At 36.4% G+C, this 21030-nt stretch overlaps 1 protein-coding gene across 1 annotated transcript in view; it reads left to right on the top strand.

The window, feature by feature from the left end:
* The window catches only part of ABCC9 (ATP binding cassette subfamily C member 9), a 149620-nt gene that overhangs the window by 48220 nt on the left and 80370 nt on the right, over positions 1–21030 (top strand). The window contains exons 14-17 of the mRNA XM_024257212.2: positions 551–693; positions 7559–7667; positions 12620–12727; positions 19907–19979. Coding sequence (XP_024112980.1) covers positions 551–693; positions 7559–7667; positions 12620–12727; positions 19907–19979 — 433 coding nt within the window. The remainder of the gene's footprint in view (positions 1–550; positions 694–7558; positions 7668–12619; positions 12728–19906; positions 19980–21030) is intronic.

The following is a 21030-nucleotide window of genomic DNA, read 5'->3' as shown; positions in this document are numbered from 1 at the left end:
GAGGTGGGAGGATCACCTGAGCCTGGGGAGGTCGAGGCTGCAGTGAGCCATGATCACGCTACTGCACTCTAGCCTGGGCAATGAAGTGATACCGTGTCTCAAAAGAAAAATGTAAATAAGTCTTCTTTGGATATTAATGCTGACAGTTTTAGTAAAGATCCACAGTGAGGACCCCAAAACAACAGAACATTCTTTTTTCTCCTGGAGTATTTACTATTGCTTGGAAAGGGCTTGACTGGTTGTTGAAAACTCTGGGTTCTCCATCCCTTTATTCCCCCTACTTAGTAATCTGACAGGGTCAATTACCTAACCTGTAAGTAGAATTTTTTTCTAACTTTCTCATAAGTTTGCCACTATAATTGCAGGTAAGCCTTTCAGGACTCACCAAAAGCAAGTATTGTTTTAATTAGGGAGTTCTGGATGAAGTCATTTTTATCATAGTTGCAATGGACATACTGGCATAGCAGAATATGTTAGGTTTCTAAGACTGAATGTACGCATGTGTGAAACTTTTTCCAGCTTTCTCTGAAGAACTCCTTTCTTTGCACAGACATTTGTGACCCATGCGTATGCCAGTGGAAACAATCTGAAACCTGCAGAGGCCTTTGCTTCACTGTCTCTCTTCCATATCCTGGTCACACCACTGTTCCTGCTCTCCACGGTGGTCAGATTTGCAGTTAAAGCCATCATAAGGTATGCACTGAAGTGTCTGACATTTTTTGCTTATTGATAACAGAAATGATGTGTGCTAATAGGAATGTTTGAAAAAAATATAAAAAAGAACATTAAAATCACTGCCAGGAGACAACCATTATTAAAATTGTGGTGTGCTACTTTTCAGTCTTTTATTTGTTTCATGTAAAAATAATTTTTCAAAACAAAAGTTTTAAATTTATCTGGCATTTGTCTCCTGATTACACTTTTTTTAAATTATTCTCCCTTCATTTAAGTTTTATAATACCCCATGTTTACTGACTATGTAATATTCTATGTTGGAAATATTCTCATTTATTTAACAATTACCTTTTTATTGAACATTTAGAATGTTTTTATTTTTTCCCTAACATAAATAACATTGAAGTTCACACATCTCTGTTTTATCTGTAAACTTTTCTCTGATGATTTTCTCAGGTTGGATTTTTAGAAGTGGGGATACTAGTTCTAATAATATGCACATCTTTGAGGTCCTTGATGAATATGTTGCTTTCCACTGAAGTGGTGGTAGGTCAAAGAGGGCACACATTTTTAAGATTTTTAAAAATGAATACAGCCATAATGTTTTCCACTAAAGCTGTGCCAGTTTATATTGGCAACAATAGTGACAGAGAATGTTCACATCATCACATTTACTATTTTAATTTTAGTTTAATCTGGAAAAAAATCCAGGCTTAAAGTCTCTGAAAATGGTAAGAATTGTAAAACCATTTTGTATTTTGCTCATTTAAATATGCTTCTATGGTGTTTCCAACCAGTGCAGATTTTGTCTCTTTATAATTTCTCATAATGCACAGCTATAAAAATAGATGTGATATGATAAGACCATTTTTCCACCATTTTTACTTATAAAAATGTGTTACCAAACTAGATGATACACTGCCTATACCATAGTCTATATGTCTTATGCTCCCATAAATAAGGCGCTCTTAAAAAGGAATTTTTCTTTTTAGATATATGCTCTTTATAAACCTATAAAACCTCAGAATGCTTTGTAAACAATCATTATCATATTTATATCTGGCTTTTGAAAGAAATGCCAAGATGTTGCAATATTGAAGAAAAATTGGAAAATTGAGACTTTAAATATATGAAGTATCATGTTGCAATTGACAGAAACATAGAACATCATTTGTAAGACTTTTAAAATGAGATAATTGTGCTTGTGTCTATATCTTACTGAGAAAACTAGAATTTATTATTCAAAATACCAGAATCTTCAGTTTTAAGCCAATAGTTTGCATTGGCTTAACAATTGCTTAATGCCAAATAAAATTAAAATGCATATAAATCATCTTATAAACCAAATTCTTATAGAATATGATAGTATCACATAGTTTCAAAGTTAACCTCTGAGACATTCATTAACAACCAGTTCTAGAGCTGTTAGTGTCTAGAGCTCAAGCCTTCTGGCCACATCTGCCCTCATTTTCTTATTGTTCTGCCTTCTGAAACACTTGTCCAGATCACTGACTACTTTTTGTAGCACCACTTCCAAATTAGGCAGTGCTCTGGAAGGGAAGTTACTTCAAACAATAAAATTGATAAATAGCCAGAGTCTGCTATTTTGGTCCTTATTTTCATTTTCTCCACTCAACAACTGTCCCTTTCATGGTTACACTTTTATTTGGAATTTGACTTTGTACTACAAGTGGAGATAGAAAAGCAGTTGATAACTTGCAATAGATAACACCTCTGAAATCAGGAGGTTACCAAACATTAAAAGGACTTTGACTTGATTTTAAAAAAAAACTGAAAACAATCTAGGGGTGTCCCTCCAATCCATGGTATACAATTCTGTGGTAATAAATCCTAGTACAGTGGAGGATGGATATCCCTGTGTATTTCTGCATAGCACTCTCCCTTCTGCACATCTCATGGAAAAGACATTTGCCAGTTTGATAAAGACCAGTCTTTCTTCAGGGCTCAGTTCCAGATTTCCCAAGCCATAGGCCAAACAGAATCTGCTTATAAAAGCCTGATTCTCTCAAATGAGTTTCAGTGGTTGAATTGCAGGTCCTACAGAGATGACTGGTAAGCAGAGAACATTAATCCTTTTTCCCACTGTGTGCTAGTTCTGGGAACCCAAATAAGTGCTCTCCCAGTGTTGACTGGACTTAGAGCATTTTCTTCTGTGCCTGGGAACCCGTGACCAACCTTTAGTGCCAGTTGGCCCACAGTGAGTTGAGCAGCCTGTTTATAATCGGAGACTTTGGTCAGCTGATTTTGAAATCTCCTCTTCAGGAACTGTGGAAATTCTAAATCCCTCACTGCACTCTTAAATACATTTAGAAACTTGGTGGGTTAGAATGGGATAAAGCACACTGTCAAACTTGTGTTATACATGCATGTAAGAGACTTGTAAACTTCTCTACCGGAGGAAAATTCCATACCATGTTCAATTCTTGGTTCCAAAACAATTCTATGCTTTCTTTTAATAAGGTTTGGCTTGTTAGCCAAAGTTGTCTGCATGGCATTCAATGGCTGAGACCTGTATATACCTCATAAAATAGAAGAATGAGGCAGGTGTGATTCAGATTGTCTCCTCACACCCCCCAGCACCCCACACCGTTTGATTTTTCTGGACATTTTATGATGAAGTGTTCATGTCTACTTTCACAAAACAGAATAAGGAAAAGTAACTATTATCTAAAATAATAAAATGTTCGAAGAAGAGTTATTTCTTTTTTAGAATGCTTGCCTCACTTCTCCACTTTGCTTTATTTGTAAGGAAATAATATATGTGTTTTGCTCTTTTGAAAATAATACGTTGTGTCTTTTATAAACAATTTGAGTTTAGGTTTCTGTACATTGTGTTTGATGCACAATTCAATACCTATTTCCAAAGAGACTATTTGCCAAGAGAAAAACAAATCCTTCACTTTGTTGGGAAATAACTTTTTGTCTTTGCTCTCATGTACCTCCCAAAGGAATGTATGCATGGTTAGTCCACTGTATCACCTGCAGTCAAATAAATTGTTATTGATATTTATCATAAAGCATATACTTTGGCCTGGTCTCTGTATTTCAGTTTACAAAATTTTATAATTCCTACAAAAAAAAAAAAAAAAAACCCATGTGACTGCTGGCAACAAAGTCAGTTTTCCCAATTAATATAGCACCTGTCCAGGGTACTTAAGCTGTGTCTAATCACCCAAAGTCTAACTGGAGAAGTGAAAAAATAACGTACGACTAAGACCTTAAATATTTTTGTGAATGATCTAAACAAATGAGAAAATAGTAAAATACTGATTTAGAAAGGTGGTAGAGGCGGGGTAGCAAATTGATTGGTATAAAATATACCTGTTTTCAAATCCTGGCACTGCCAGGAAATACTCATTGTTTGACCTCAAACATGATTTAGTGTCTCTGTAGCTCAGCTTCCTCAATTGTCAAATGAACACGATAATATTACCTGCTTATGGTGGTTGAGAAAATTAAATGAGATAATACATAAAAAGTACCCACCACGTTGCCTAAATATTTTAGGTATGTTACAAATCTCCATTTTACCATCTTACCACCATTTTACTCATCTCTACCCCATGCCTCAGAGCATCTTCTGTGGATGTGCATTCATTTATTGATACAGGTACATTGCTAGGCATTAAGAATTCCAAAGATAAAAGACCGAAATCTGCAGGGAGTCCACAGCCTAGTTAGAGAGACCAGGAAGGGAAACTAATTACTGTATGGTGGGTTATGGTGTTATAAAGCTATACACAGAATGCTATGGCCCATAATGGCCATCCTTGAAGTTTTTGAGAGAGAAGGGAGACTATCTGGTCAGTAAAGATTTTTTTTTTAATTTTATTATTATTATACTTTAAGTTTTATGGTACATGTGCACAACGTGCAGGTTTGTTACATATGTATACATGTGCCATGTTGGTGTGCTGCACCCATTAACTCGTCATTTAGCATTAGGTGTATCTCCTAATGCTATCCCTCCCCCTCCCCCCACCCCACAACAGTCCCCAGTGTGTGATGTTCCCCTTTCTGTGTCCATGTGTTCTCATTGTTCAATTCCCATCTATGAGTGAGAACATGCGGTGTTTGGTTTTTTGTCCTTGCTATAGTTTGCTGAAAATGATGGTTTCCAGTTTCATCCATGTCCCTACAAAGGACATGAACTCATCATCTTTTATGGCTGCATAGTATTCCATGGTGTATATGTGCCACATTTTCTTAATCCAGTCTAAAGTTGTTGGACATTTAGGTTGGTAAAGATTTAAAGGAGGTGGTGACTCTTTCATAGAACCCTTAAAAATAGGTAAGACTTGGCAAGTTGGAGAAAAAATGTAAAACATGTTTTAACAGAGGGAGCGGTATATTCAAGGGGAAGAAGTGGGTAAGCAGGTGAGAAATCTTGGTATCTTCAGGAGATTAAAAGTAGTTCAGTGTCATTGGAGGAGGGGTTCTGATGTGGGAAGTATCAAGGCATGAAGCTGGAGAGTAAGCTCCTGAGCAGCTTTTAGACAATGCTAAAGATGCTGAAAGGCAACTAGATGCCAGTTGTCACTTTAAGAAGCGGGTCATTACATGCACAGATTTGCATTTTAAAAATATAAACCTGGAAGCATGGTGGAAATTACTTCACCCTTGGTCAGGATTTGTGCATTTTCCATAATTGTTTTACCTCTGTGATTTCTGAAGGGACCTCATATGAATAGAAAATGCTTTTTGTGTTACCCATTTATTATTTCATCAGACATTTCTTTAGGAATTACCATGCTATATTTTAGGCATTGGGATAGATTCTAAAGATGAAAATCTTTGCTGCTAACGAGTTCACAGTCTAGTGGGAGACATAGACATGGAACAAACAACAACAATGACAAAACAGCAGTGCTGGAGATCCTCAGCCAGAGAGCCTAGAATGACTGGGGACATGGGAGGGGAAGAGAAGTAAGAGGTTCACAGATGGGTTGGTATTGGCATCCACTGATGGTCCTTGTCATTGATGTTTCGAAGTGGGGTGTTATGAAGAGAGAATGTCATCCCCATTCTCAATCAAGGTCAGGTATCATTGCTTCCAATGCTCAGGAAGAGTGGGGCTCCTTTATTCCATAAAAGCTTTGAGTCTATACTGGAAAGATTCATGATTTGTATCTATACTAGAAATGGGAATGGAGAATTGAACCAACCAACTTTACTTAATGTCAGAAGCATTGATTTATTCCTTCTTTGATTTATTGAACAAACATTCCTTGAACCACATGTGCCAGGCATTGCTAGATTTGGAGTTATAAAGGCAGATGAGACTGGCTTCTCCACTTTGTTTTTTTGTGCAGAGACATAGTGTGAGATTGTTTAAAAGTATTCTTTTGATTGACAGAGCTGCACTTCTTAAAATCAAATATTTTCAAAACATAAGAACAGAATGACAATTACAATCTGTAAAAGTGAAGAAGAAATAACTGCCATTTAAGAGGAATAAAATAATGTTTCATAAGGCATTTATAACACTGTTTTTCAAGTCTATGTGGTCAGACTTTGCTATCAAAGACTCAAAGAAAGTGTACAAACCGAAGCTCTTCCTAAATAATTACCTCTTTTAGTTCTCTGCAAGTGCAATTTGACAGCTAATAGATTGCCTCAATGGATTTTCGTCTTCCTTCATGTTTCTATGGCATGCAAAGCCAAAACACTTAAAGATCATGGGCAACAGACTAAATTAAATTTACCTTTTTCTCATTTTGTTATTGTGTCACAAAAAACAAGTTCTGAAGACTTGTCTGGAGGAACTTGACTATAAGTTCAAATAAAATTTTTAAAAAAGAAACTTTATTTCATACATACATTTTCTAGTTTCCTATCAAAGGCAATACCTCCCCTGTAGTTGCTGCTGCATGTGCCAAGCAAGTTTTCCCACCTGCTGCATCCTAGCTTGCCAAAAGGAGCACTTCTTTTCCTTTGCAACTTCACTGAATTTCCTTTTGTATATTATTTTATTTCTAGGATGATGTTTACAAACCATATTATGATTTTCTTTGTTTTACTTATTTATTTTTGATCCTGATCCTATGACACTGGTTTGAGAAAATTAGAATGGGTAGAGTAGATGAGCCAAGGAGTCTTGTGCCCAGCCTAAGGAGGTCACAGTAAAGAATGTTTGCAAATCAGCCTTCTAGAGCAGGGCCTCACAAATGGTAATGTGCTTATGAAGCGCTTCTGGGTATTGGTCAAATGCATAATGTGATTTGTATTTGGAGGCAGGGCTGAGATTTTCTGTTTTTAATAAGCTCCCAGTTGATGCTGATGCTGGTGGTCCTTGGCTGAAACTTTTGAGCAGCAAGACTCTAGAGGCCCCTCCCCTTGCCAGGTTCAGAAAATGTGAATAATGCATAGTGCTTAAGCAAGATACACAGTGGCCAAGGATTCCAGATCCTTGCATATTACATGCTAAATGGTTTTAGGCAGGTTACTTAGCTTCTCTGTATATCACCTCCCCATCATTTGTAAAACTAGAATACTAAGAGGACTTTCTTCATTGGTGTTATTTTTAACCACCGTGTTCTAAGTTCCTAAACAACTTCACTACTTTTGACAAGGAATATAATTGCAAAAAAAATGCAAAGAAGCTTCTGTTGAATTCAGGGTGACAAGTGGTCCTGATTTTTCTGGTTTTAGCACTGAAAGTCCCATGTCCTGGAAACCCCTCTGTCCTCAGCAAGTTAGGATGTTTGGTCGATCTAGCTGAATTCCCAGTTGGTCTTGAAAAATGACTCTCACAGGCATCCTACTCACCATAATAATGTGTGTTAAATTCGTTATTTAGGTAGCACTTTGTTGGTGGTGGTTTTATTGTTAACTCTTATTCTGTGTTTATTGCTTTTTGCAGTGTTCAAAAGCTGAATGAGTTTCTCTTGAGTGATGAGATTGGTGATGACAGTTGGCGAACTGGTGAAGGTTCGCTTCCTTTTGAGTCCTGTAAGAAGCACACTGGAGTTGTAAGTGTTTTATTTTTGTTATGGAAGTTGTGAATAGAGGACGGTCTCAGCAGAATGGACAGATTAATACAAATGAGATTAGAATAGATTATAAGCTTTATTTTTTAACCCATGTGAAGAAAAATTACCACTTGCTTCTCTACAACCTCACAAGTCTAAAATCAATAGACAAATGTATAAGGCTTGTCTTTATAAATCCAGAAAAAATTATCCTAAGAGACAAGACGTGTTTAATTCAAAAGGAAATTGAGAGTTTGCTTACTCCAAATGAATATGAAAATAACACAAAATAAGCTTACTACTCATGCACCATTTTCTTATAATGCCGTTTAGCTATACTACGTAGTTTAAAACATATTTTCTGATGCATTTTATCTTTTGATCCACTTAATATATTACATTGTCTCTTTTTATTTTCCAGTTGAATTACATTACATTGTCTCTTTTTTTATTTTCTAGCTCTTTTTATTTTGCATGTCACGAGGCTCAAATAAAGTCGTAAGATTACTAAGTGGTAGAGCTAGAGTTAAAACTTGAATCTTGTAAGTTGTAGACCAGTTCATTTATCCATGATACAAATATTTACTTAGTATCTACATAAAATCTAGAAACATAGTCAATATTATTTTGTCATGCATTACATGTAATATGAATAAGCTTTATTTAAATATATGACTGTGTTTTTGATTTTTTGGCTGCCCTGTGCTTTGTGCCAAGATTTAGCGTTGTAGCAATGAACAAGACATGTTATATCCTTCCTGTCACAGAATTCACTTTCTTGAGGCAGGAATTGATAAGCAAATTAAAACAGTAACATAGTTTCACTGTGTGAAGAAAATGAAAGAGGGTGTTAGAGAGTGAATTGGGTACTTGAAGCAGGGTGGTCATTTCCAAGAAGGCCCTTTTGGAGAGCCAGCATTTGAGCTAAGACCTGAATAAAAAATAGGTACCTTTCCTGAAAACTTATGGGAAAAGAGCATTCCATGCAGGAGAACTAGTAGATGCAAAGATCTTGAGGTAGGAATTAATTTGGTGTGTTCAAGGAACAGAGGGGCACTGTGGCTGGAGCCTGGTGAAGAAGAGAAAGATGAGATGATGTGAGAACAATGATTGAGGGCCCTCGTAAGCCATGGAAAGAGTTTGGATTTTATTGACATGCAATAGGAAATTATTGGAAGGTTTCAAAGTAGGGAGTAATATAATTTTGTTTATATTTTTAAAAGATTATGTTGTTGTTTTCTGTGTAGAGGGAAGTCAATGGAGGACAAAGAGTAAAACACGTAGATCAGTAAAGAAGTCATTATAATAATATAGGCAGGAGAGGATGATGGTTAGAATTAGAGCTTTTGGTCCAGTTGCAGTGGATATTGTGAAAAAAGGGGATCAAATTCAGTGTACACTTTAGAGGTTGAGCTGATAAAGACTTGTGATAGATTGGATGGAGGAGATGAGGGAGAAAGAGGACTCAAGGAAGAATCCTAGGTTATTGGCTTGACTTCTGGGTAGATGATACAGCCATTAACTGAAATAGGGAGGCTGAGAAATGAGGAGATTGGTGTTGAGGTAGAATCAAGAGGTACATTTTGCACATGCAAGTTTTGAGATACTTCTTAAACCAAGAAGAGACATAAGCATTGGAGATATAAATTTAAGAGCCATTAGCCATTAGATAATATTTAAATCAATTACTAGATTATACCATTTTCTTGAAGGAAGTGTCTAAAAAATTCTGAAGAAATTCTTAAAAATTAATATATTTCACAAAGTAGAAAAGCATTATTCCACCATGAGTCATAAGTTAATGTTAGTTATAATTGTTACTATTAGAAAAAATATGAATATATTTACCATTTATGTGAACCAACACAATCAGTCTCCTGACTGGAACTGATTGGAACTTGGAAAGCTTTTCCCAGGAAATCAATCTATATTATATATTTTTTACGTCATGTTTAAAACTACTAAAAAATAGTTAAGGCAATCATGTGGCTATATTTAGACTTGTTTTCTTCTGCTGTTCTGGAGGTGTTTGTTTTTGTTTTTGAACTTTCTGTGAAGTTGTTTTACTGAACAGGTGTGATTTTGTCTGAGAAGAGACCACCAGCCATGTTTATATATGCTGGAGGAACAATGCCTCAAAATGCTTGTTTGTTAGTGTGTGGACATGGACACAAAGACAAAAATGCATTAAAGAGTGTTTAAACTTTTAGGCAGTAGGGGGTCAAATATTTGATTAGAACCAGTCTCGTCACTCTTGGGATGGTCCTAAACTACCAAGGAACTTGTCTTTCAGGGATAGGGGGATGAGCAGAGTGAGATGACCTCAAGAAATGGGATATAGGAGGTCATGTTCATGGAGTTAGGGAAATCTGAAGAATTTTTTTGTATGAGATGTGGCATAGAAGAAAAATTGAACTGAGAAAAGGTTTTGGAAAGAAAAAAAGAATCCCCTTCAAATGCATCCAATATCTTCAGAGTTATTGAAACCAGACTGGACTTCTTGATGTCTTTCAGGGTCATTCGTCACTGCTGATGGGCCAAACCACAAATGACAAACTTTTTAAAATGGAGTGAAAAAAGCTGTGTGTTTGAAAATAACACTAATGGAAACTCCTTCTTGAGAGTGCTTAAGATACTATGTATTCTGTAAAAGCTTAGAGTTAAGTGGTTTTGGCTGTAGAATCTCCATGGAGAATTAGTGACAGTCTAGGGCCAAAGTCTCTTCATATTACATCTGTGGAACTTCGACTCAAATCTCTGTCAACACATCTACTCTTCCCACCCTGTTCTTAGTTTTGTGAAGGGCATGAAGTCATTTCTTTTGGACCTGTGGGGGCAATAGTGTTACAGAATTAAAGACTCTAGAAGACAGTACATTTTATATGTAGGTGTAGACCCGTTTTGTATGGAAAATATACTTAGCCTAAAGGGTAGTGGCTTTCTACAACCTCTCATGCAGTGTACTTCCAGGAGTATTTGTGAGGGCTGTAGGAAGGAAAAACAAAACTAAAATAAAGTTCATGAACATACTCTCCTCCTCTCTCTCTTTAAGTCAAAATATATTAGTATTTTCTGTGTGACAGAGCCACTGCTAGTGTCTTACTTTCAAATCTTTTCAGTGGCTTTTTAATTTGTGTATTTACTTGCATGTAGCCTAGCAATGTACTATTTGATAGTTTGGGTGTTCTCTTGATATACCAGTTGATGGAAACTGGAAGAGCAATATCTTGTTTGGATTAAATTACTGATTATTTGAGTACTTTCCTAATTCCCATAGTAGAACCCAATGGATTTTTCAAAAAGCTAAACCTGCAGTTCCAGGCCAAAAAATAACCCCCCAAAACCAACAACTTTCACAATTCTAGAATCGTTTCCTTTCTAGGTAACTTAACAGTTTAAAGTGTATTATTGCTTAGCCTTCATAGTCTCTATAAGGTATTTGAGCAGGAAGATAATTATGGCTGAATGCATTGGTTCATACCTATAGTCCCAGCACTTTGGGAAGCTGAGATGGGTGGATAGCTTGTATCCAGGTGTTTGAGACCACCTGGGCAACACAGGCAGAACCTGTCTCTACAAATAGTAAATAAATTAGCCAGGCATGGTGGCAAATGCACCTGTAGTCTCAGCTTCTCAGGAGGCTGAGGTGGGAGGATCACTTGAGCCTGGGTGGTCAAGGCTGCAGTGAGCTGTGTTCATGCCACTGCACTCCAGCCTGAGGGACAGAGTGAGACTCTTGTTTCCAAAAAAAAAAAAGTTAATTATTTATGTTGAAATACTGACTCAATATGTTTCTGGAAGAAATTTTGAGCTTTAAAATTTTTCCAGATTAGAGGTTTATGAGCTAAATATTCTACTTTCTGTTTAGCCATTTATCTCTGTGTGAAACTGAACTAAAAAATTAGAGAATGACAAATTTCTAGATATGACTTACATTCACCTTAAATATGTGAAGACTGTCACACTTCAGCTGGCATCCTCTTTATAAAGGATGTTTTAGTCCATTGACTAGGAATAGGGCTATAACATTTGAGATAGACTAGATCATTCTATAAGACTTATGGATCTCCTGATGAAACACTGTAATATCTTTGGACAAAAAAAAAACTAGATCTTTATGCTTTTGTCAGTCCATAGCAGAAGCTGGGTGCTTGTAGCTCAGTCTGATTTATGTGAGTGTATCAGATTAAAAATCCTCATGATTCAGAGAATTATCAATAATGTACGGGTAGAATGTTTACAAGCCTGATAACTGTATTAGTCTATTCTCACACTGCTAATAAAGACATACCTGAGACTGGGTAATTTATAAAGGAAAGAGATTTAATGGACTCACAGCTCCCATGGCTGGGAGGCCTCACAATCATGGTGGAAGGCAAAGGAGAAGCAAAAGCACATCTTACATGGTGGCAGGCATGACAGCATGTGCAGGGGAACTCCCCTATGTAAAACCATCAGATCTCCTGAGACTTAGTCACTATCACGAGACCAACACGGGAAAAGATCCCCACACCCATGATTCAATTACCTCCCACTGGGTCCCTCCCACAACAGCCAAACCATATCATAGCCTAGCAGATGGATTCTAGTTTGACCTGAGTTAATCTGATCACCTTTTAACACCACGCAGTTGTTTTTATTGCCTGGGCATAATCCATCCATATCATTTGAGAAAGATTATCCAAAACTTAGTTTGGGACTCTGTACTTTAACTTCCATCATTTGCAATTATCCTATTTTCATATTTTCATTTTTTCTCAGGAGGCATGTGAATGAGGTTTAACTAGAGCTTAAGAATTTTTCATTTTTTTTTATGAAGGAGTCACTGAAATAATTAAAAATATGACATCCATTTTTTCTTGGAACTTAGGTAGCAATGTGAGTAAATGTTCAGTAAAACTTCATTTTTTTAATAAAGCCTCAACTTGTGTTCTTTTCCATTTGGAATGCAGCAGCCAAAAACTATAAACAGGAAACAGCCTGGAAGATATCACCTGGACAGCTATGAGCAATCAACACGGCGTCTACGCCCTGCAGAAACAGAGGACATTGCAATAAAGGTTATTTTTATTTCCTGGATTCTTACATGAATAGAAACATTTATGTTACTACTTTATGGTGAAGTTCTGCGAAAGTGTCCTAAATTGTGCCTTTAAATTCTTTTTACAGTTGTCATTAACCCTAATAATATTTAAAAAAAATTCTGAGTTTTAATTGTCAGTTCTTCCTCATCTCCCAACCACAATTTTTGCTCCAGCAGCATGTTTCAATAACCAGAGAATGTGACTTTCTTCTGAATCTGCTTTAGAAGCTAGTGTTGCATGTATTTTTTCTGGTATTCCTATGTTTATCAACCAAATAAATTGATTCATGAGAATACCAATATTATAAGTTCAAATTTCAGGAATATAAATTAGATAGTCATTGTTTTCAATCAGGGGAGACTCAGACTAGTGTATGCATTCACCAGTTTCCCGGTACTGCCCTTGATCTCATTTCAAACTTGGCTATTTGGACTCTCCCCAGGCATTGTGCTTAAGTTTAGGCAGAACAGGCAACCCAGAGTTGGGGATAAGAGGGAGTAATCAGTGTTGTGCAGGAATTGGAAGAGCTGCTGGCAGCAGTCAAAGGCCTCCATCCATGGGAGCTACCAGAGTCCTGGAAACTTAGCAAACTGGCTGCATTGGCTACTGGAGGATATCCAATTCTCCTGCACAGCCTAGGCCAGTCAGAGAGAGGGGGAAGCTCAGTATGGGGTGTATAGTAGAGCCAAGAGCTATGTTTAGGTCTCACTCTCCTTGACACCTGACACAATACCTTCCCACAATAGCCACTTCATAATCGGAACAAACATGTGATTGAGTGGAACAAGCTAGTGCTAGCCCTCCCTTTTCCACTAATTTGATGCATGATATTTGGGCAAATTACTATGCCTCATTGAGCCATGGTTTGCCCATCTTGAGGTGGACATACCATTTTAGTGTGGTTGTTTTGGGGTTAAAAGGATATGTCACATATGAATTTTAAAGAGAGCTCTAGTGATTCTTGACTTTGGCTATGCATTAGAATCACCTACAAAGCTTTAAAAAATGTGTGTGTGTGTGTGTGTGTGTGTGTGTGTGTGTGTGTGTGTGTGTGTGTTGTTCCCTAGGCAATTACAATGTTCAGGCAGAGTGTGAACTAGGGGCTATGAAAAGATAAGGAATGAGAGATTGGAAATGGTCATCTATGCTGTTGTTTTCCTCACTATGCCCAGATAACAACTAATGTATTGGTGAATAAAAAACAGGGCGTTTTTAATTGACATTTTATGTTCACTATAGCAGGAATCTAAAAATATGTCTTTTCCATGTGTTTCATTAATTTTCTTTTTGAAAGAAAAGAGAGACTATTATGATTTTTTTTCCAAAATTGACCATTCATGCATTAAGAAAAATAGCTGCCTATCAATGGCTTTGACTTTGCTGTGCTTCTGAATGGCCTCCGCAGTTTCAGGCTCACTTTCAAACCCAAATTAATTTTTTACTTATGGTGAAAGCTCACAAATTGGTAATAATATATTTATTTTTTGAAATATTTTTATTGTGAAATACAATATACTGCAGAGAAGTACATATTTATATCAGCAGCTCCCTCAGAAAATGCTCCAACACATATATCTGCTGTCTTCTTATATTTTTCCCCGAGATATAATTGCCACCCTGTCTTTTATAGTCATTTCCTTGATTATTCTTGCTATGCTTGCCTCCCTAAAAACATATTTTTAGTTTCTTAAAAGTTTAAATATGTTTATATGTGTGTGTGTGTTGCTTCTTTTGCTCAACATTATGTGTGTGTAATTCATCTATATTTTGTTAATGTAATCCATTCCCTCTCATTGCTGTTCTACTGTACAAATTGTTCCATTCTATAAATATACCAGAATTTAATTATCTGTTCTACTTTTGATGGTCTGTTGGGTATTTTTCAGTTTGGGGCTATTGTGAACAGTTTCTGAGTTATACGGTATGTGCATCCTCAACCTTCCTAGATAATGGCAAACTGCTTTCCAAAGTGATGGTGCCAATTTACACTTTCACCAGAAGTGACTGAGAGTTCCTGTTGCTCTACATCTTCACCAAAAAAATGCTTCTCATTTTTTTGCCAAGTGTTGTGTGCTGGGAGAGGTGTAATTGTATCTTGCTGTGGTTTTTATTTGCATTTTTCTGATTACAAATGAGGTCAAGCAGCTTTCGATATAAGATATATTTATGAAAATGGCCATTGGGGTTTGGGTTTGGATTTCTCTTTTGTGAATTACCAGGTTGTTTGTCCTTCTCCTCTTTAAAAATTTTTGGTACTACTTTGACAGTCACTTATGTTGCAAAATTCTTCTCCCATTCTGTGTGACTTGGCTTTCTACTCTATGATATCTTTCATTGAACAGAAGTTCTTAATTTTAATATAGTCTATAGTCTATATTTTAATATAGTCTATAAAGTCTTAATTTTAATATAGTCTATAGTCTATATAGTCTAGGATACAACTTTAATATAGTCTAGGATACAACTCTTCCTTTATGGTTAATGCTTTGGTTTTTGGTCTTATTTAAGAAAACTTTTCCTACTCAGAGGCCATGAAGACGTTCCATATTAGCTCCTAAAAGCTTTGAAGCTACACTTTTTAACTTTAGTCCTTTAATACACATAAAATCAATTTTTGTGTTTAGTATGAAGTAGGGATGTGATTTAGTAGGTAAATCAGTGATGAATAATTTATTAGTAAATCATAAATGTAGCAGTAGTACATTTAGTAGTAGTCATTTTCCCAAATTTAGTAGTAAATCAGTAAGGTCTGATGTAATGTTTTCAAGTGTGATATCTAGTTGCCTAGCCCCATGTATTATTGATCACTGTCCCCACTGATCTTCAGTGTGATGTCAGTTACACATCAAGGATCTGTATGTGTGTGAATCAATTGATAACCTTCATTTATTTTTCTCAGATTTATTTGTCTGTTCAGTACTCCGCTGTAATGATTACTATAGCTTTCTAACGAACATTGATACCTTTTAGAACAAGTCTTCATAACTGTTTTTTTTTTTTCCTTCTTAGGTATACTTGGCCCCTTGGGGGAAAGAAGCTTAGGCGTTCTGGGGCTCACACCTTTGAATTTGTATTTTTTCCTTATATTTTGACTTGGAATTTCCTAACTGCTTCTTTTAGTGAGATTTTATACAAACCAAATTTTGTTCAGCATTGTTACTTATTTTCAGCAGGAGAAAATGGACAGTGGTCTGTGTGTGCCCTGCCTTTAAATTTAAAAAAAAAAAATTCTTTTCATTGAGGTGAAATTCACTTAGCAGACAACCATTTCAAAGTCAACAATCCAGTGGCATTTAGTACATTCATAATGTTGTGCAACCACCACCTTTACCTAGTTCCAAAACTATTTCATCACCCCAAGAGGAAATCTCAAATCCATTAAGCAATTGCTCCCCATTTCCCACTCCCCTTGCCCCAGGCAGCAACCAATGGATTTGCCTATTCTGGATATTTCATATAAGTGGAATCATATACTAGGTGACATTTTGTGTCTATCTGGCTCCTGCTTTTAAATTTTAATTCATTCTTTCCCTGTATGCCTGATACTCCTTCCTATCAAAGTCACCTCATTCCCAATATATATACCCCCTACCCCCATCATTATAGAACCAGCTCTAATGTGCTTGATGTGCTTAGGCATGCCCATATCTTTGTAAAATATGTAGTGTTGTCATAAGTGTCTATGTGCTCTCAATTTACTTAAATGTTTTCTTGATCATTTGCTTCTGCTAAGTGCACCATTGTATCCTATAGAATATGTCACTGCATTTTACTTATCCCCTAGTGATGTACACTGAGCTTGCCTCCATCTTTCCTCTATCATAAACCCTGTTATGATGATCATCATTGTACCTATCCTTACATGATCCTTTGCAAAGACTGATTTATATATTAGCTGATTTTCCAAGTTCAGACATCTAGTTGGGGAAGTCAGGATTTTAACCCTGCTGGTGGAGAATTTAGTGCATTTTATAAAAGGCGGGAGGGAATGGAAGTGTAAATGGTAGCAGGAGAAATTAACTTTAGCCTTCCTCCTCTTCTATCTTTCTTGTATGGATGTTGTTCCTTCTTTTACTTCAATGTAGCACCAAATCAGAAGGTGACATTGCATTATTTTAGTTCTTTCCTGCTACTTTCAGACCATAACCTTTCCCTGTCACACTCATAAAGCTATGGTATTTTCTACCTGTTCTCACATCTATTATCAGAGGACCTCATAATCACTCTTCCACCTCCACTGTAGATGTAAGTATGTTTCCTAGTCCACCGTTCTGTCTTTGTATGTGCCACACATAGTTAGGATTTAAACTTTCAAGGGCACAGTCTATCCAGTATCCCAGCCTGAAAATCCCCTAATCTACTGTCACTCCATTTGCACAACCTCACCTGTATCACTGTGTCACCTTCTCCATAGCATTCAGCAGCCTGGTTATACGTGTGTAGAAGGCATGAGGTTGGATTGCTGCGGAAAGGCACTAAAGGATTTTTAGCATTCTTCATAATATCATGAATTGAAAGACCCTCCTTTCACTCTTTTTAATTTTTCATTTATACCACTAAATAGCCATAACTCTAAATTAGAATTTCACCATTGTGTGTTCTACCTTGGGTTGAGTCTTTTAGCACTCACAAATTTTTATTTTAATTAGAAATTATTCATTGATACCACATGTATAATTTAATTTCACACTCATATAATTTGTATTCACATTTGGTCACCACCTGGAACTGCATCCCCTCTATCTTGCTCTATTAGACTAGTCAGTCACTGACAACAAAATCCTGGTACCCAAGTTTTCTCAGGCCTTTAATTTCACGGTCATTGTTTTTTTTAACACCATTGAAACCTTCAATATCCTGAGCCCCTTCTTTTTCTCCCAGTCCTTTAGTATCTTTCTGCAGCAATCCAACCGTATGCCTTCTACACATCTATAACCAGGCTGCTGAGTGCTCTAGAGAAGGTGACACAATGATACAGGCCAGCATGGCCACAGATTTATTATCTCCAACCTCAGCTGACTCCCCTCCCCCAGTAGCTATCTGCCACCCTTTTACATGTCTCTTAGCAGCATTATTTTCCAAACCTACAGTAGCTATGCAGCTGTCACCACTCTATTCCCACCTCCTTCTCTCTCCTTTTGCCTCCTCTTTCTCCAGATCACCTTAGTTCCCAATTTGCTGAGAATATCAACGGTGTCATGTAGGGCCTCTCTCAGTTTCATGCTGGTCCTTGTCCACAAGCATCTATTTTTGTGCCTCTTTTAGCTTCCTCACCTACCCTAGGAGAGAAAATGGAATCTTCAGCCTCTGAGGCTGTATAATTTCTTTGCATGCCATTTGTCATTTAACCATAATGACAGCCCCAGCCAGTTCTGCCCCAGCTAGCTCTATTCATCATTTCCTCTGACATATTTTACGGTTTTTTGATCTTCAGCCTATTCTCACTATAGTTCTTTACCTACAAATGCTTTCATTGACATTCAGTATATTTTACAAAACTAGTTAAAAGGCCTCTTTTTCCAAAAAGTTTTTTGACTCATCCCAGATGTAAATGATTTTCTTTATGAGCTGCTATTGTACTTACTGTCTGTGTGTCCCCTCTATTTGGTACTTAGCCCATAATGTTGTGTCTTGTACTCACTTCTTTCCATGGTTTACTTACTCAACTGATTGCAAGCTTCAAGAGAGCAGGGAGGATGCATTATGCCTTCTTTGTAACCTATGTCAGCCTAACAGTCCCTCAAACAGAGTGAGGATGATCAGCCATATTTATAAAGCAATCAATAATTCGAATCCAGCCCTTCTATGCGACCCTCCTTCCATGACTAATTTCACACATAACTATGTGATGGATATTACTAAATGTTGTGCCATATACATTACAAGCTAGAGAAAACCTGCATGGACAAACATAATCTAGCCTTTTCAAGCAGAGTTTTTCACTCTTTAAGTTATTCATTTTATGAAGAGTTTTTAGGGTTATATGTAGTTATAATTCAGGTATCACAAATCCATTCTGCAAAATTCCTAAACAATAGTGTGCTTAGAAATTTCATTTATGGTTTTGAAATAAAACATTAGTTTATGAGCAAAGTGTATCTTCAGTTTCTCCTGATTTTTAGGAGCCTTTCCTCCCCTCATCTGTGTCTACTTCATCCTTCTAATTCTTGGGTTCTGTTACTGTTTTATTTCCTATTTTTATAACTGGTAAAACTATTAAGTCCACTTGAAGCTTGTTAAAACAAATAGATTGTGTGGGATGAATAGAAGGTATTGTGATTTTTCCTGATTGTTGGCGTTTATACCACAAGCAATGCTGCGTCACTTCTTTTATTATTCTTTACTCTTTTTAACTTCAGTGAATAGTTGGCCTACACAGTTCAGGAAACTCATTAATTACAGAATTTTCCTCCTCAGTTAATGAAGTCATTTTGCTGGAATAATTTGTGGTTATTTCTCTTCTTTATTTTAATCACTAGGATTTGGGGAATTGTCTGGCAGTGAGAAAATAATTAATGTAGAGATTTCATTGGAAAATGTTTGGGATAATTGTCTTTTAAGAATGGCCATATGTCAACAATCTGGTAATCCCAAATTTTCAGAGATTTTAGCATTCTTCATAATATCGCAAATTGAAAGACCCTCCTTTCACTTTCATTCTTTCTAATTTTTCATTTATACCACTAAATAGCCGTAACTCTAAATCAGAATTTCACCATTGTGTGTTCTACCTTGGGTTGAGTCTTTTAGCACTTACAAATTTTTATTTTATTTTATTTTATTTTATTTTATTTTTCTGAGACGGAGTCTCGCTCTGTCACCCAGGCTGGAGTGCAGTGGCGCGATCTCGGCTCACTGCAACCTCTGCCTACTGGGTTCACACCATTCTCCTGCCTCAGCCTCCCGAGTAGCTGGGACTACAGGCACCTGCCACCACGCCCGGCTAATTTTTTGTATTTTTAGTAGAGACGGGGTTTCACCATGTTAGTCAGGATGGTCTCGATCTCCTGACCTTGTGATCCACCCACCTTGGTCTCTCAAAGTGCTGGGATTACAGGCATGAGCCACTGCACCCGGCCTACAAATTTTTATTTTAATTAGAATTATTCATTGATACCACACATATAATTTAATTTCTATATTTTTATTTTGTAGGTCACAAATGGATACTTTTCATGGGGCAGTGGTTTAGCTACATTATCCAATATAGACATTCGAATTCCAACAGGTAAGAGTAATTTGTTATGCATTTTTGTAATTGTTCATGACCGTAGCCATAGTTTTCCAAGATAATTGAGCCTAACAAAAAGATACTTTTTAAAGACATAAATATTATTTATGATTACCTATTTGCACTATTGTGCTTGCGAGCCACTGTGTCACTGTGGGAACGGCTGGAAATGATAAGACCTGCCTTTCACAGTGGAGTCTATACCTTTGGACGATTATTTACTGTTCATTTGCTGATTTGGGCAGTTTAAACAGTGGGGTGGTTGATTTCACTTTTTGTTTGAGAAACACTTTAAAGAAAGAGTATATGAGAAACTTATTTTCTGTTTGTGAGAAATACTGATGAAGTTTTCAAGATACTTAAAATTTAAATATCCAATAATCATATGTATTTAATATTTTTAAAAAGTTTTATTGAAGTGTAATTGATCCACAAAAATTGCACATATTTAATGCTTACATTTTGATGAGTTTGAGCATATGTATATACCTGTGAAAACCATCACCACAACCAAAGTATTCAATATGCAATCACTACCAAAAATTTCCTTGTATTCTTCTCTTTTTATTTTATTTTTTGTGGGAAGAACACTTAACATGAGACTTATCCTCTTGACACATTTTAAAGTACACAGTACTATATTGTTCATTGTACGTACTATATTGACCAGCAGATTTCTAGAACTTATTCATCTCACATAACTGAAATTCAATAATAACTATTGAACAACAATTTCCCATTTTCCCTTTTCCCCATCTCCTGGAACCCACCATTCTATTTTCTGTTTCTGTGAGAAGAAATGTCTAAAATTTTGACTAAATTAGTTAAAATACCTAAGAGTCAAAATTTTAGATACCTCATAGAAGTGGAATCATACAGTATTTCTCCTTCTGTGACTGGCTTATTTCATTTAGCATAATGTCCTCTAGGTTCATCCATGTTGTTGTGAATGGCAGGATTTCCTTCTTTTTATAAGACTGAATAATATCCCATTGCATGTATATACCACATTTTCTTTATTCATTCATTTGTCAATGGACATTTGGGT

Source organism: Pongo abelii, chromosome 10, assembly GCF_028885655.2.
Source record: "Pongo abelii isolate AG06213 chromosome 10, NHGRI_mPonAbe1-v2.0_pri, whole genome shotgun sequence".
Lineage (NCBI taxonomy): Eukaryota > Metazoa > Chordata > Mammalia > Primates > Hominidae > Pongo > Pongo abelii.
This window is presented reverse-complemented; position numbering and strand designations above follow the sequence as displayed.